The 15,548-nt window shown below is 40.8% G+C and overlaps 1 protein-coding gene across 6 annotated transcripts in view; it reads left to right on the top strand.

Moving 5' to 3' along the window:
• DSCAM (DS cell adhesion molecule) overlaps positions 1-15,548 on the top strand; it is a 322,736-nt gene that overhangs the window by 49,144 nt on the left and 258,044 nt on the right. For all 6 annotated transcript variants that reach the window (XM_053386764.1, XM_053386765.1, XM_053386767.1 and 3 more), the window contains exons 2-3: positions 3,423-3,740; positions 6,494-6,640. In XM_053386764.1, coding sequence (XP_053242739.1) covers positions 3,423-3,740; positions 6,494-6,640 — 465 coding nt within the window. The remainder of the gene's footprint in view (positions 1-3,422; positions 3,741-6,493; positions 6,641-15,548) is intronic.

Raw genomic sequence — 15,548 nt, 5'->3', positions numbered from 1 at the left:
TGTAGTTTCTGTTTGAATCCTCAGTCTAATATCTTCTGTTTAGAAATTTCCACATGCAAGTTTGAGGAAAAGATGAAGAGTCCATATTGTCAACTGTAGCAGCCTCCTCTTTTTATCAGCTGTGGGGAACCTTTGGCACTCCTGATATTGCTGAACCATTGGCCAAGCTTGTTGGGACAGACGGGAATTGGAGTTCGGCAGCAACTGGAGGGTTCATGGTTCCCCACACCTGTTCTTTGTCCCCCACCCCATTATATGTGGGCAGCCTTCTTCCATGCAAACCTCCATACCAGGCTCTTCTGGTTCCCTCAAGCTTTGATGTTCGGTGTGGGAAGGAGTGTTCCCTGGCAAAGGGCTTCTTCAGCAACTGCATCTAAGCTGTGGAAATCCTCCATCTCCTTAATATGGACTCCCGGCACCTTCTTTATTTTTCTGTTGACTCCTGGCAAAACAGACCACCCTGTCCACTCATGCTTTGAATGGCTATATATATTCAATTCACATCTTTTAAGACTGTAAAATACATTCTCCCCAGGGAGTAGGTTCCATTGAACTTTGTGAGGTTTACTTCTGAGTAGGCTTGTGTAGAATTGCACTGTTAGTTGCCTTTTAATTGTTTGTATGGACTGGTTGTAGAGTTTCTTACTGCTGTTCTGTTTGAGATTATGTCGTTGTAGAGTTTCTTACTGCTGCTCTGTTTGAGATTATGTCGTTTAATTTCTACTACATGTTTTTGAAGGAATATTTATTGTTCAATAATGATGATAATCTTAATCATGTACTCTGTCTTTTCTCTCATGAGAGCCTAAGGAGGTTAACAATAAAGTGTACACAGATATACGCACCACACAAATTACACATTGCCAGTGGGACTCATGAACAATATAAGAAATATTGCTGTTATAGATGGAAATAGCAATGTTCTAAATAGTGACAATAATGTATCAAAACATATGGTGAAATGAATTACAACAATGACCCATAAAAATAGATGCAATAGAGAATTGTATAGTAGCTGAGAAACCACTGGGTGAACTGAGAATACAAAATTCCTCTTTGTGGAATGTTTCTGTATTCTCACTCATTAAAAAGGAGGGTGAAACGGGAGTCCTTTGCACACCTATCTAGGAGAATGATACAGACTTATTTCTGAGTTTACTTGTGCAGAATTGCACTTTGAGTTGCTTAATTCAATCATTCATGTTCTCTAATTCAATTTTATTCATACTATTTTTTTAAAAAAAGCTTTTATGCGCTGCTTACACTGAACTTGTCTTTGATTTTTGTCTCTTTATGTCTAAATAAATATTTGAAAGCAGTTTGGATTCATCAAAGGCAAAAATGCTAAGATATTTTTCTTTGCTCTTTAGTTGCTACAATTCTGGATTAGATTCTACCCTCTGATAAGTGTGTGCCCAGATGATATTTTGCCTCTAATACGTAAGAGATAAAGGCAATTTTAAATTAGAATGTTGATTAATTATGAATAGGTAATGGGGATTCTTTTATATTTACTTATTCAATGAGTCTAAGATGGAAATCAATAGCCTTGAACACGGGATGCAAAGATTGCAGATTATATTTTGTCTTTTTGCGTGTAGTTGCATTAAAATATATCCAGCTGAACACCCTAGGAGTGGTTTCACAAGTGATACGATGAATTTTAAAAAATCTAATATTTTTAGAAACTTGTTGACGTGTTTATTGTACATGCCACAATGACATTTTTATGATATCCCACAGAAATGCACTTCATTTGCCATGAAAAGGCACTAATGTTAGCTGTCAGTCGCTCCCTTTTTCCCTCCACAGAGAAATGCAGCCACACCTATTTATCTCTGAAGAGTGTGGTTGCTTGTTAGGGTTGCCACTGTTTCTCTGGCTTTGCTCCTGTGCTTTTTAACAGTGGCCTCTCAGAGAAATGCAAAAGCAGAAGCTTTTCTAATCATTTATCTCCACTTGTTAATTTCTGTGTGTCAGGCTGCTGTTAAATGCACAAAAGCAGGGCCAGAGGGGAGGGGTGGAATGCCACCAGCGGCTGGCGTAAGTGGCATTATTTTGTTGCCAGCATCCAATTAACTATTAATTTAATTCCTTGCATTTTGAGGTAACCCACTTACAAAACATATTTCTTTGGCTCTTAGCAAGCAACCCTGCTTAGTCCTTGGTTCATATTTTTGACAAAATTGTTTTATGCCAAGCCAGGAAACGTCCTATTAATATCTGCACTGCTGTTGGTATTCAGCACAGCACATGGCCCTGCATTAGTTTGTATTCAAATCTTCTGCCTCTTGTGTATTCAAGTCACATCTGTTTTCTTTGACTAACAAAGTGAAGTTTCTATTGCAGCTGATGCAACCCTGCAGGGTTACTTTGAATCAGCATGTGCTGCTTTTTGCAGCCATTAGCTATGAGAACCTGGACTGCCAGTTATCACTTTGTATCAGTGTCTCACAGTTTTGCCCAGGGGTACTTTGAGAGTCTTCTTTCTCCAGCTTTTTAAAAATAAAAATCATGTCAATTACCAATCTCCCTGTTCTTGCAGTTTGGGTCATAATGTCGAATGGTTAGACCTGGGTTGGGGCCAAGAAAGGTGAACATCTTGATGCTGTAAGGGTAGCGGATGTGGCGGCATGAATGTGGCGAAGGAAGAGGGCAAGGAGGGACTAAGTAGAAACATAGATGGACTTTTTGGGCGTGGTTCTCCCTCCTGAGATAGGCATGAGAGAGAAGCTGTTTGTTTTCCCATAAAAGAACCTGAGAGGAAAAGCGGCTAGGTTGTTATTACAGTTGCATAGGAAACCTGCTGTCCAGGGTGCTGAACCTTCTCCTTCAAGAACAAGTTCTCTTCTTTTCTGAGAGATTAGTTTAATCATCAGAATACTGACTATTACAAAAGCATAAAATGTAAAGAGAACTAAAATGAAGAAGAAGAAAGGTATTGTTTACAAAGATCAGTGTAAAAAGTTTTTGTGAAAGAGGACAATGCTACTGGCATCTTAATGAAAGTATGATGATCTCTCTTCCTATTTTATTTAAAATAAAAAATGCTGACAATGTTTGGAAGAAATTTCATTTGCTTTCTCCAAAACAGTAACACTATTCCTGCTTATTATCATATTCTTTGCCCTCTGATCTGAAGTCCATGACTTCTTAGTTAATTAAATTGGTTACAGTTTTCTGCCATGACACCTGAGCAAGGAAATTGCCATCTTCCACGTGAATCCAGTTTCTCTAGCAAGCTTTGTTTCATTGCAGTTTGCAAACCAAAAGATAATGCCGTATAATATAGAACAATGTCCAGCTACTGCAAAATCCCAATTAACAGTACCGTGTCATCCTTAATGAACAGATAAGAGGAAAACTGACTTTAATACCCCTACCCCTTGCTAACTATGTACATTTCTGTTTCTGTCTTGCAGTTTTCGGTGAAGATCTACATACCAGCTTATATTTTGTCAATGCATCTTTGCAAGAGGTAGTGTTTGCTAGCACCACAGGGACTCTGGTGCCCTGTCCTGCAGCAGGGATCCCTCCTGTGACGCTCAGATGGTACCTAGCAACGGGCGAGGAGATCTACGATGTTCCAGGGATCCGCCACGTCCACCCTAATGGCACTCTCCAAATTTTCCCTTTCCCTCCTTCAAGCTTTAATAACTTAATCCATGATAACACTTACTATTGCACAGCTGAAAATCCTTCAGGGAAAATCAGAAGTCAGGATGTTCACATTAAGGCCGGTGAGTACAGTCAAATATTGCTCTGGTTACTGTGCTAGATGGTGGTATAGCATAGAAAAGTGGCTTGGATCATGTCCAGTGTCTTACTTGCCAGGCAGAAACATGAGAGATGTAATGTTTACAGGAATCAAAATAGGAGAACATCTACACAAGATATTGCAACTAGGGTGGCAAGATGCAAAAGAGAACAAGGTCTTGCACCATTAGTAGTTGTGTGACAAGCCGCACAGCTGAAATGCATTTTGCAACACAAAGTGCAGGACCCCTGTTTTATTTTGCATCTGACCCATCCCCAGTTGCAACCTTCCAGATACTGTGATATTTCAGAATACTGGTAGGGGATTGCTTTGAGAAAAACTATCCTAATCAAACTATGTAGAAACTATGTGGAAAATTAATAGGCTAGGCTGGGCCCTTGCCACAATAGTTTGTTTGTTTGTTTGTTTGTTTGTTTGTTTGTTTAAAAAAGCAAATGGCCTGTTGTGTGTTAAAAGACGGAATGTTAAGTCATTTCTTGCTTTATTTTCAGATACATCGTCATCAATGAAAACAAATGCAACTGAATCCACTTGATGTTAAATTCTGCATATTACTAAATTGCTACTATAGAAAATTTGATTTAATATAGAGTATGAAATTAAATATAAAGCAAGTTGGTTTTATGTGTTGTGAAAGAATTCACAAAGTCCCATTGTGCCAGTAATATGCTTACGTTAGAGCCAAGGATGATTTCCCACAAAAATAATAATCACATTTTCATCTTTGTTAACAGCTTTCTCTTTCGCTTCATCTGTTTCCACTCACTAAAACAAATCTTTGGGGACATCTGTGTTACAGACTCATATGCATTTAACTGCCATAGCTTTCCTTTATAAACGCAGGGTGGGCCATTTTTCAAAGGGTTCTTCTCTCTTGTTTCGTTTACCAACACTCTCTGTTATGGGGAACTTGAACCTCATGGCATAGCCTGTGACAGGACCTAATCAAATGGTGAGATGTAGTGAGTCTTTCCAGGTCTACTTAGTCAGGGTCCCATATAGCACCAGAACCCTAATGTTATTCAAGACTGAGTAGAATATCTTAACCCTCCTTGGTTCTTCCAATGAAGTTGTTGATATACTTTTGGTCTCTAGGCATTGTTCTACTATAAATGCCTGATATGTGGGTGGTGCTGTGGTTTAAACCACTGAGCCTCTTGGGCTTGCTGATCAGAAGTTTGGTGGTTTGAATCCGCACAACAGTGTGAGCTCCCGTTGCTCTGCCCCAGCTTCTGTCAATCTAGCAGCTCAAAAGCATACCAGTGAAAGTAGATAAATAGGTACCACTGTGCCAGAAAGGTAAAAGGCGTTTCCGTTTGCTCTGGCTTCCGTCACGGTATCCTGTTGCACCAGAAGTGGTTTAGTCATGCTGACCACATGTCCCAGAAAGCTGTCTGTGGACAAATGCTGACTCCCTCAGCCTGAAGGGAGATGAGCGCTGCTCCCCATAGTCACCTTTGACTGGACTTAACTCTCCAGGGGGTCCTTTACCTTTTACCTTTACTATAAAAGGATTCAAAAGAACACATGGAAGGCATTTTCTTCCTGGTATCAGAAGCAGTCAAAGCTGCCTATATGGGTTGCTCAGAAGTCTCAGACTTCATACAAGTAGATATTTTGCTAGCCAATACACTTTGACATCAGTTATCATCCCTCTCCAGCATGAGTCAGGCAGCAGTTCTTTGGGGTCACATCCTCGCATCAAAAGAGTCCGTCAAGCAGTCTCTCTATCCTTTTCTGAATCTCAGCAGAGTCTCAATATAAGGGCTTTAATGAAACATCCTGCTTCCTTGTGGGACATCTTTGGGAGGTGAAAAGACTAAGGAGTACACTTTACACATATCTGAAGTGGAGTCCCAAAGATGGTTGAATGGCATGTTGTACGTCTCCTTCCAGCAACTTCTGCAGCCAAGCTGGTGCCAAATGCACTGCTCTGCTTTCCTTTGGACCACATCAGCAAGGCTGGGGGGTGGGTCTTGTTGTCTGGGCAGCCAAGAACCTCCATACAAACTGCCCAGGCTTGTACCTTGGAGAGGTCACTTTAGTGCTGCTAACACAGCAGAAACAACACGGGGGCAGCAGTTATGAGTTATCAGTCTCTGTAGCCACTGTGATTCTCCAGTGGTTTGATTTTGGCCCTGGAGGCACACGCCATTGTTTCTCTTGACAGATGGATGCCGAGAAAAACAAATAATATATGGTGTCCTCTGCTTTCCCCTGTTCAGTCACCAAATAGCTTCATCTATGAAACAGTTATCAGACTATTAGAACTGTTGTTCACAAGTTTCACGAGGCTGGAGTAAATGACTGATATATTAATATACAATGCTACAACATTAGTAGAAAGAACTAGCATGTTATTGGATGGTGGGGTCCAACATTTTTCAAGCTTCTGGATAAAACCGCCAGATAGCAAGAAATGAGTAAACAATGGAAGAAAAACAGCACTGTTTCCATTTCCCTAGAATGCATTTTAACTCATCTGTCAAATTTTCTTCATCCTGAGTGAATACAATTTTTCAAGGTCCATTTCAAGAGAACTATAGCAGAATTTGATTCTGTTGTAGGTTTTTGATTTGGGCAAATTTGGCCAGAGGGCTCCTGAAAGCTAAAGGACTCATAGGCCTCAATATGTTTTGCCTGCGTTTCTGCAGGAGAATGCATTTTTCTGCATTCTTTCACTACCTGATGTCTCCTTATTTTGCTGTGTTTTAGTTTTACGGGAACCATATACAGTCCGTGTGGAGGACCAGAAAGCCATGAGAGGCAATGTAGCGGTCTTCAAGTGCATTATCCCCTCCTCTGTGGAGGCATACATCACTGTTGTCTCATGGGAGAAAGACACAGTCTCACTCGTCTCAGGTAGGCCTTGACTTCATGGTCCCATACCACCTCCAGCATCTACTTTTTCTGCTATGTTTGATGTTTCCTTTGAGTTGAAGGTAGCTGGCACCAGTATTCTGGAATGCCTTCCCTACTGAAATAGGAATGGCCCCTTAGTATTGGCATACTTCTGGCTCCTGAAAACATGTCTGTTTAGGCAAGTGTTCGCCTAAACTGAATTTCTGTTCTTACTGTATTAATTGTTTTTAGCTGTTTTAATTGCCATGCTTTTTAGCTGTTTTTTAAATCATATATTTTAATGAAGGTTGTTTTAGTGTCCCAATGGAATGGTCATGGTGTGTTTTTTTTAGTTATCTATGGTTTTTATAATTGATTTTATAGTTGTAAACTTCTTAGAAACCACTTTAGCATGTAAGTGGTAAACAACTTAATTATAGATGTGCATGTGTGTGACAGCAGATTATATATCATCTTGTCAATGGATGAGGATGAATTTATCAACACATCAGATGGTGTTGCATGGTAGAGGGTGAGATGAAACAGTCCTCTTCCCCTGGGCTTAATTTTAAATAGGTTTGGTATATCACTATCATATTATTTTCTGGGTTGCGATTGCTGAAGTTTGGTTACTTAAACTTGGTTTAGCCCCAATAAAGCCTGCAACTAGTTTCCATACTTGGCATTACATACTGACTATAATAAGTCATATTTACAGTTTTTCACAAGCATGCTATTCAAATGTCCTTTAATAAATTACATGTTTCAAATAATGTCTGCTATGTAAGATATATGTATGTATTTATTTGTATTATTGGCATATTGTAAAAGGAGTTTCATTGCTTTGTCAGGTGAAAAATGTAGACTGATAGCTGAAAAGTATGCCATATTCATAATAAAACTTACTTTCATTAGCTTTTATTTAAATGTGTTGACTTCAGTACAGTATATAAAAAGTCTAAATTAAGAATATGTAGTTTCCTACAAATGGTAAAAAAAAACCCTAAGTGATTTATGTCCATGCTATTAATAGAGATCTTTGGAATACGTTTAAATCCAAATGCTTGGATTTAGACTTTTCTTGCACCAGTGGGACCATCCTTTAAGCAGAGTTCCATTCAGAGACACTCCCACTGGTAGAAAAAGGGGGCCAAAACTTTTGCTGATTTCCCATTCCGCTTGCAGTTCTTTGTGCCTTACAAAGAACCCTCTGGCTCAGGATGGGAAGTGGTACTGGGGGCAGAATGGGGAATTGGCAGAAGTTACATTATGTGTAAGTTGTTAACAACACATTTTTATACACACAAGAGGTATAGCTGCCATTTTTATGTATGTGGACAGACAGATACTGACTACCGTAGTATGAAGACAGTAAAAAAAAGTTGACTGCTGTAGTAGGACTGTAGTAGTCCCTTGTAAGCGAACCTCCTACATGTGCAAGGGTAGAAATTAAATTGAATATGTGCGCTAGTAAATGAAGTTTGCATTTGACAAGCATAGATGTATGTTGAACCCTGATGTTCTATCTGTCTCATAATAGCTTTGCTTGCTCTGTGCTGTAGAATGCCATCTTCAGAGGTAAACTCCATGCCCTGCTTTTTAATAGTTACAAATAGATTCCATTTTCAGACTTACTTAGTTCTCAGTGCCCCTTGAATTTTGTGCCAAATTTCAACTTTTTGTTTTGGGTGGTTTGGAAATACTATGATCATTTTGAGAAAAAGCAGAACACATGTCATGTTTTCAGATTTGTTTGTTTTTTGTATTTGGGGTGTCCTGGACTATGTGGCTACCAAACTACATAGCTGTAGCCCTAACAATTACAATGTCCCAGTGCCTTCCTACTTGGCTGTTTTGGTGCATGGCTTGGCTTGGCATGGAAGGCTATCCATGGCTTGGTTGCATCTCAAACTTCTACTGGTTGGGCTTTCTCCAAAGAGCTAGCCATAAGATATAGCCCAGATTTGGCCCATGGTTTATAAGCTCATAGTTTGTCCAGGAGAGCTGAAAGCCTGGGTTTGGATGACATATTAAGCACAACTATTTTGGAAGGCTGTGAACCAAATTATGAGACACAAAAGTAGAATTCTGCAATGAAAATAGAAGCAGATTACTGAAATGAAAGAACAATACAAACGGGTTGCAGTAATATGATATTCTCGGTGTTTTGTGGGAAGTGAAAGTACAAAGTTGTATTGAGATTTTCTTGGCAGATGCTTGATACTCCTTTAGTTGACTGCAGTACAAACAGAAGTGAACTTTACCCCGCTGATTTATATTGAGCGCTCTGTTCAGACAAATAAAGCTTCGACAACCCCCAACACAACCAATGCCCTTATGTCACAAAGACAGAGCCTATGACTTTGGTCTAGGGTTGCAAGAAATATGGACTCACATGCAGTTAATTAAAAAGAACAACACTATAGGCAGTAGTAATTCACTAGTCATCACCTTCAGAGACATAAGGCTTTTCATGGTCTGGGTCCATGTTGAGCTCATATGTTGGGTTTCTTTCGTTCTTTTCTTCTCAGCAATTTGGCACAAATTAAAATATAGCCGTAAAGCACAGCATGCAAATTATGGTTTAACTCTACATTTCAAATGGTAATACTAGCTCAGTTTACTTATCTGCTTTTGAGGGGGACAGGAAAGACAGGACTCATTTATTGCAATGAGTATTTCAGAGAGATGATGAAAATTTAAATACTGGGGGGTGAGGAGAAGAACGAAGTTTGTTACTCTGCAGGGAAACCTCTTGGAACAATGTGATTTATAATTATGGTATATATGAGCTACTCCTGCTGACTAAGGGGGCTTGATGGCTTACCGCTTCGCACTAGTTTCCTCTGCCCTCAGCCACTAATCACTGATAGCTGGTTCTGTATTTCACTCTTATTTGTCTTAACAAGGCTGCTTGCAATACACAGATGGGGGTGGTCTTTAAAAAAAATAAGAGAAACAAAAAAAGTGTTCATTGATTCCTCACTCATTACAGAATGAATAATTAACAAACAACTCATGTTCCTTTAAGTGGCTATCACTCCCTAGGGTGAGATGGGGAGGGGGCAGAGAAATGACTGCAAAGGACGAACAGAGGAAATAAGTGGGGAAATGCTGAGTGTATGGAAATGAATGGAGAAAATATGAAAAGGTCAAGTGAGGAAAAGAATAGGAAGGAAGCAAAGAAAGGGCTTCTTTGTGTATCAGGAGATGGGGGTTCCAGTTAAGCACTTTAGATTTTTCCCAAATGGTGTCACCAGACTTCCCAAAGCTGCACTACCATTTTATTTCCCCTCCCCTCACACCACCATTCTCTTTGCTATGTATGGGGTCATCAGGAATTTTTGGGCACTTGGACACCCAGTATCAACTAATAACAACAGAGGTTTTCAACCTTTCTGGGTTCTTGACCAACTACATTCTTTCTGTGGCACCCCTGTGGGGCTCAGGAGCCCAGTTATGTCACTCCTTGCCTGCAGAACCAGCAGCCTCCCACCCTTTTTTGAACACTCTCCCTTGTGGGGTGTTCCCTCAGCCTCCTCTCTTCTCCCCTCTCCTTGGGAGTCCTCTGGGCAGTTGCAGCCGCTCCCCTGGTTTCTGAGCTGCCCCCCTGCCCCAAAGAGAGGTGCCTTGTCACACTGCCCCACAGGGACCTGGGAAGCACCCCGTGACTGGCCCCAGAGGCACCATTTGCCTGTGGAGCTTGTAGCCAGGGCTGCTGCAACAAACAGCTATGCAAGCCTTTGGGAGGCAGATACACGAGAGGGCATTAAAGGAGAGAGGGAAGGAAAGAGGGACAGAGGCCAGTGTTGCCCGTGGCACCCCTGACCATCCTTCAAGGCACCCCAGGGTGCCATAGCACACTGGTTGAAAACCACTGAATAACACAAACCATCCAATTGTCTTTATAGTTCAGTGGCATAAAGCCAACACGGAAGTCTCATTCAGGGACTTGTTGAAGTTGTTGTGGCTGGAAGTGGTACTTAGGGACTTTCCCACACAATCAGTTGAAAGGTTCATCATGATGCCCACCCAGGTCTATGAAGAGGGAGGGGAAGCTGAGTACACTTGCCCCAGGCCTCAGAGGACTAAGCTGGCCAGAGGGGCCCCTCCAAGGATCGGCTGCTTTTTTGTTTCTGTTTATAACTTTATTCTAATAAGACTCTCACCCCATGCCTCAGACTTGGGGCCGCACCCAGCTCCCCAAATGTCAATAGTAATTCTGTTGTCAACAAGTATTCAAATTTGTGTCCTCCTGTTGCACAACTCTGCTCATAGTTGGCCTCTGTGAGAACAGAATGCTGAACTAGATGAGCCATTAGCCTGATTCAGCAGGTTCTTATGTTTAGTTTATATGAGTCTGGCCAGACTCTTTTGGCTTCCCTTTGGTCTTCCTGGGTTGATGAGCTGCAGTACTTTTCTCAATGCATTATCTGCCTGACACTGCAGCACACCAAAGCTAATAGCTCTCTCTGCCTTGGAACTGTCCCAGTGGTATAAGGAGTAAGGTGCTTGTGATTTGTTGACAGAATTCCCAGTTTGAGTCCTCTGACACCATACAGAACAGGGGTGGAGAGGCAGCCAGATTCTGTCAGGCATCTGTCTCTTCCAGACCTCACACCTGATGTCTCCTCAGAGGAGGTGCAGGGGTCTAGAACCCCACGGTGGCTGTGACCCTGAAGACTGTGACCTAGCACTGGAGGCTCCCATGCCAGCTGCCTGGGTTTTTGGCCAGTTCTCAGACTCCCCACCTCTCCCTTGTCTTCCCCAGGGCCACAGAAAGAGAGGAGATGGTGAACCAGGCAGGAGTTTCAGAGCCATCACTGAACGGTCCAGCGAGCTGCAGATGAGGCTTCTTAGGAGACAATATAGCAGTGTCCCTTGAGAGAAAAAGGTATTGATGCTTCCCCATTTCTCTCAGAGAGATCAGTAAGGCCATGTTTCTATCCCTGCAAATCTCTCTCGAAGCAATAGGGAATTATCAAGTTCTGCCTCTCCCAGGGAGCACTGCCACATTCCGTTGGCATCAGGAGCTCTACATGCTAGCTAGCATCTCATCCAGGCATCTGGAATTACAAATTAAAACAAACCAACCAGGATGCAGAGAGGCACCCCTGGACTGCTCATAATGCAAATATTGAAATTCGGTAATGTGTAGATTCCAAAGCAGGCCCCTGAACTGATCTTCACATTTGGATCAGAGCGAGTTTGCTTTGCAAACCCACCCCTTCCTTCCCTGGCCCAGATCTATTTTATGTGGCTCACTGGTAGAATTTGGTTTGTCACCATTGAGTGAGGGCAACTGGATGCAGCAGGATTCCCCCCACCTTTGCTTTCCATATTTCTGCACTTCTTTCAGGACTATTTGTTATGGTCTTGACCAACTCAAGGCAATGAGTGGCTTGATCATGGCAGTGTAGCTGGAGAGTACCAAAAGCAGTATTCCCTGTTCTTAATTTTCCTCAGAGGCTGCATCTGACCAAGGAAGCTCCCTGTAAAGTGCTGACAGACTTGATCTGAAGAATAAAACTGATGTAGGAGCTCATTCATTTTAATGAAAGTATGCTTTACTGCTCAAAAGCCATTATGTGATAAAGCTTTTGTCTATGCATGTGGTTTAGCTGAGGATTTTCAAGTGGCTCAGAGTAGAAAACCTCCACTGTGAATGATGACTAACCTGTGTTTTATTTTGATATGAAGAGAAGTTGACATTTTGGATTAAGCTGGAAATGGTGTTGCCCTATGAAGCTGATTGAAAAGTTTAATGAGTTAAAACAAGAAGCACATTATTAGAGACACTGACACACCATTGATGTGGGCGCAATATTGCAGAGACTGGATAATCTTCCCAAAGTCAACTAATTGCTAATATTATACCCATTCATATAAAATTCAGCATGGGACCAAAATTTGTTTTGAAATGATATTTCATTGAGGTTCTTTTTTTTTAACTTAAACATGAGTGTTTACAGAAAAGACAAAACAGAAAGCAAAACCCTGAACAGTTTCTCTCAGTGATTTTGCTCTTGTTTGCTACTATACAGAAAACCACAAACTAGCAGTTCTTGTTGACATTGTGAAAAGTGGTCCTTTGAAATTATATTTGACAAAAGCATTTTATATGCTTATATGTGACAGGGTATTCTGGAAGCTAGAAGGCACCTGTAATTTTATATATGTAACCAGAAATCCAAACAGCAGCTTTCCATTTTGCCAGTAATAATTTACCTGATTTTTCACTTTCTAAATGTGCTCAGCATTTGAATCAAGCTGTAACTTTATTCATAATTTACATGGAAAATAATCTAGATTTTAAAAATATTTTAGATCAAGATTATAGCTAAAAATATAGCTAAAGAACCTGAGGTCATGTGAAATAATAATTCACAAAGGGCTATGTTTTTGTTTTAAACCCCTGAAACATGGTTGTAAAAAAAAAAATATTTGCTAGAGTAATATTTAATCTGTTATATATCTAGGTGCTTAAAATTTAATTTGGAGCTTTCTTGTGAAGCCATTGACGGGGCCTTTTTACAGCGGCCAGTCATTTACCAGTATGGCGCCCCTAGTATACAACTGACCCCCCCCAGCAGACTACTTGGTTATTTGAATATAACAAGCAAGTGTGTCTAAATAATATCCCAATTGCTCATCATTCAATAATTCCACTAATACAGGTTTTTAGGATATCCGTTATTTTTGAAGCAGAAGTGTATGTTTTTATCAGGCACTCAAATGCTATTAATGTTGAACCAGTAGAAATGTTTACCGCAGGCCACAGAGACCAACATGATGCCAGGATTTCAGCTGACAGAGGAGTGTGATCCATACAGACCTGTCAACAAAAGCAGGTCAGCAGGATTGAGCAAGGGGGAAAAATCAATAATTCTTTGAATTAATCATGTGGCTGCCAGGGAGAATTATGGGTGCATGAAATGAAGTACGTAGGTATACATACAGCTATAGCACCTATTGCTTTTTCTTTTTCTTTGGGGGGAAAAAACCCCCCTGTTAGGTTTCTCTGATTCTTTTTGATCTTGTTTCATTCTCCCATATTTTAGTGGGGTCAAGCTCGTCCTGTGTATCTGCCTAAAATTCAGAGTCTTGACATCAGGCAAGTCGCTGAATGCTTGCCAGAGAGCAGGGGAGAACATATTGTCGTCCTTGAGGCTGATTTCCCCCCTTGTATCTGAATTTTTTGCATTAACAGCTATGAATTAATAGAAGAGGGCTGGGTTCATTGTGCCTGAGCCTCGATAGATAATGGTGCATCCTGTGCAGTGAATTGGACTCTAAAGCAATTAATGCTTCATTGCACAAGAGTTAAAAAAATTCATTGCTCTGCTGTTGATGTCTCAGGTGAGCTACTGTCCTGGCATCTAACTGAGCACTTCTGCTGTATGAGCTTTGACCTTTCTGAATAATAATAACAAATCTACACCTCTGTATTTGTGTTGACCTAGCTTCTCTGTCTGACTCTCTTTCTCTCAGCTGTACCTCACAGGTAGCCATGCTCCATTCTCTTCTTACTGAATATGAAGAACTGGAATGTCTTTAGATCTCTGCTTTGGATTTTTTTTAATGCTTCCTTATTGTTATTTATTTTATTAGAATTGTGACCTAAAAAAAAATCTTTTGGGTTTTTTTAATGTAGCTTAGGGAGAACTGCTTTTGTTGGGTTGCTAAGAAGCTGAATAAATAAATGAATATAAATAAAAGTGTATGGCAATCAGAAACAGCAAGCATATAAAAACCTACAAGGGAGCCAGAAAAAATGATGCTACAAGTTAACTTTACAAATGGTAAGAACCAGTGCTTTTTTTTCTCATTGGACATTCGGCTTCCGAAAAACACTTACTTCCGGGTTTTAAGACGTTTGAGAACCAAAGCATATGAGAAGCAAGGTGCCACTGTACTTGCCAGTGTTGTATACAGTTTCTTAAGTGCTTCTATTGATATACTTTCTCTGGAGCGATGGGAGCAGCACATCCCTGCCTCTGCACCCAGTACTACACTAGACCCAGTCCTGCACCTGTAACTTATAAAATGTGCATATATAATGGAAGGTGAAGGAGGAGCTCGCCTTGCTGTTGTTGGGCTGGAGTGGCCCATGAAGGAGAATTTGTGTGCATTTGCTCCTTTAGAGGAAGAAAAAAGCCAAGGGGATTTGTTGTTGACGTGGTAAGTCATTGCTGCAAGGAAGTATGCAGGCTTGCACAATCCCCCACGTTTTTGACACCCCACCTTGAAACAGCTGCATGAGAACTCATGCAGCATAGTGAATAAGCGCCTGCTCTCTGCTGCACCAAATCACACTTGAAGGCTACAGAACACTACATGGAAAACACTCATGACAAGCTGCTATGTGGCTGTACCCTAAACAGTAGCTTCTATGCCCTTTTCTTTAATGCGTGAAGGATTTATCCTCTGTAAAACAGCAATAGCTTTAGGGGGGGAAGAGAAGATACATACATAAAATGGTGGCAAAAACCTAGAGCTTTGCCTCTGCTTTGTTGTGAATTTGGTTACAGACAGCCAAGAAGATTAATGTTCCTGTGTCTGATCTTACAGGCCACCTACTGTAAGAGAGAGTGAGAGCTGCATTCTCCCCTCCCCCTAAACAAATGCACATTCTATATTTTTCAGATGTCGAAAATTGTCATGTACAACTAGAAGAAGGTCACTTTTAGCTCTTCACCTAGGGATAAAATCTGACTGAATTCCATTTGGGGAATGGCCTAGTACTTGATGTCTGCTTTCACTGTGAATTCAAATTTATTTTCCCCTTTTATCTATGGGCTTTTAGAAACAAATGGATCGTGATGTGCTACTTCTGGAAGGTCAGGGCTACCCAGTTCAGGGATTCTGTGATTCAGCAGAGAAAACAGAGTAGACTTGCATCATTTTTCTTTCAGATAATGCTGCAAAT

The sequence above is a fragment of the Podarcis raffonei genome, chromosome 4 (genome assembly GCF_027172205.1).
Source record: "Podarcis raffonei isolate rPodRaf1 chromosome 4, rPodRaf1.pri, whole genome shotgun sequence".
Classification (NCBI taxonomy): Eukaryota; Metazoa; Chordata; class Lepidosauria; order Squamata; family Lacertidae; genus Podarcis; species Podarcis raffonei.
Note: the sequence above shows the minus strand (reverse complement) of the source record. Positions and strands in the feature narration are given on the sequence as shown.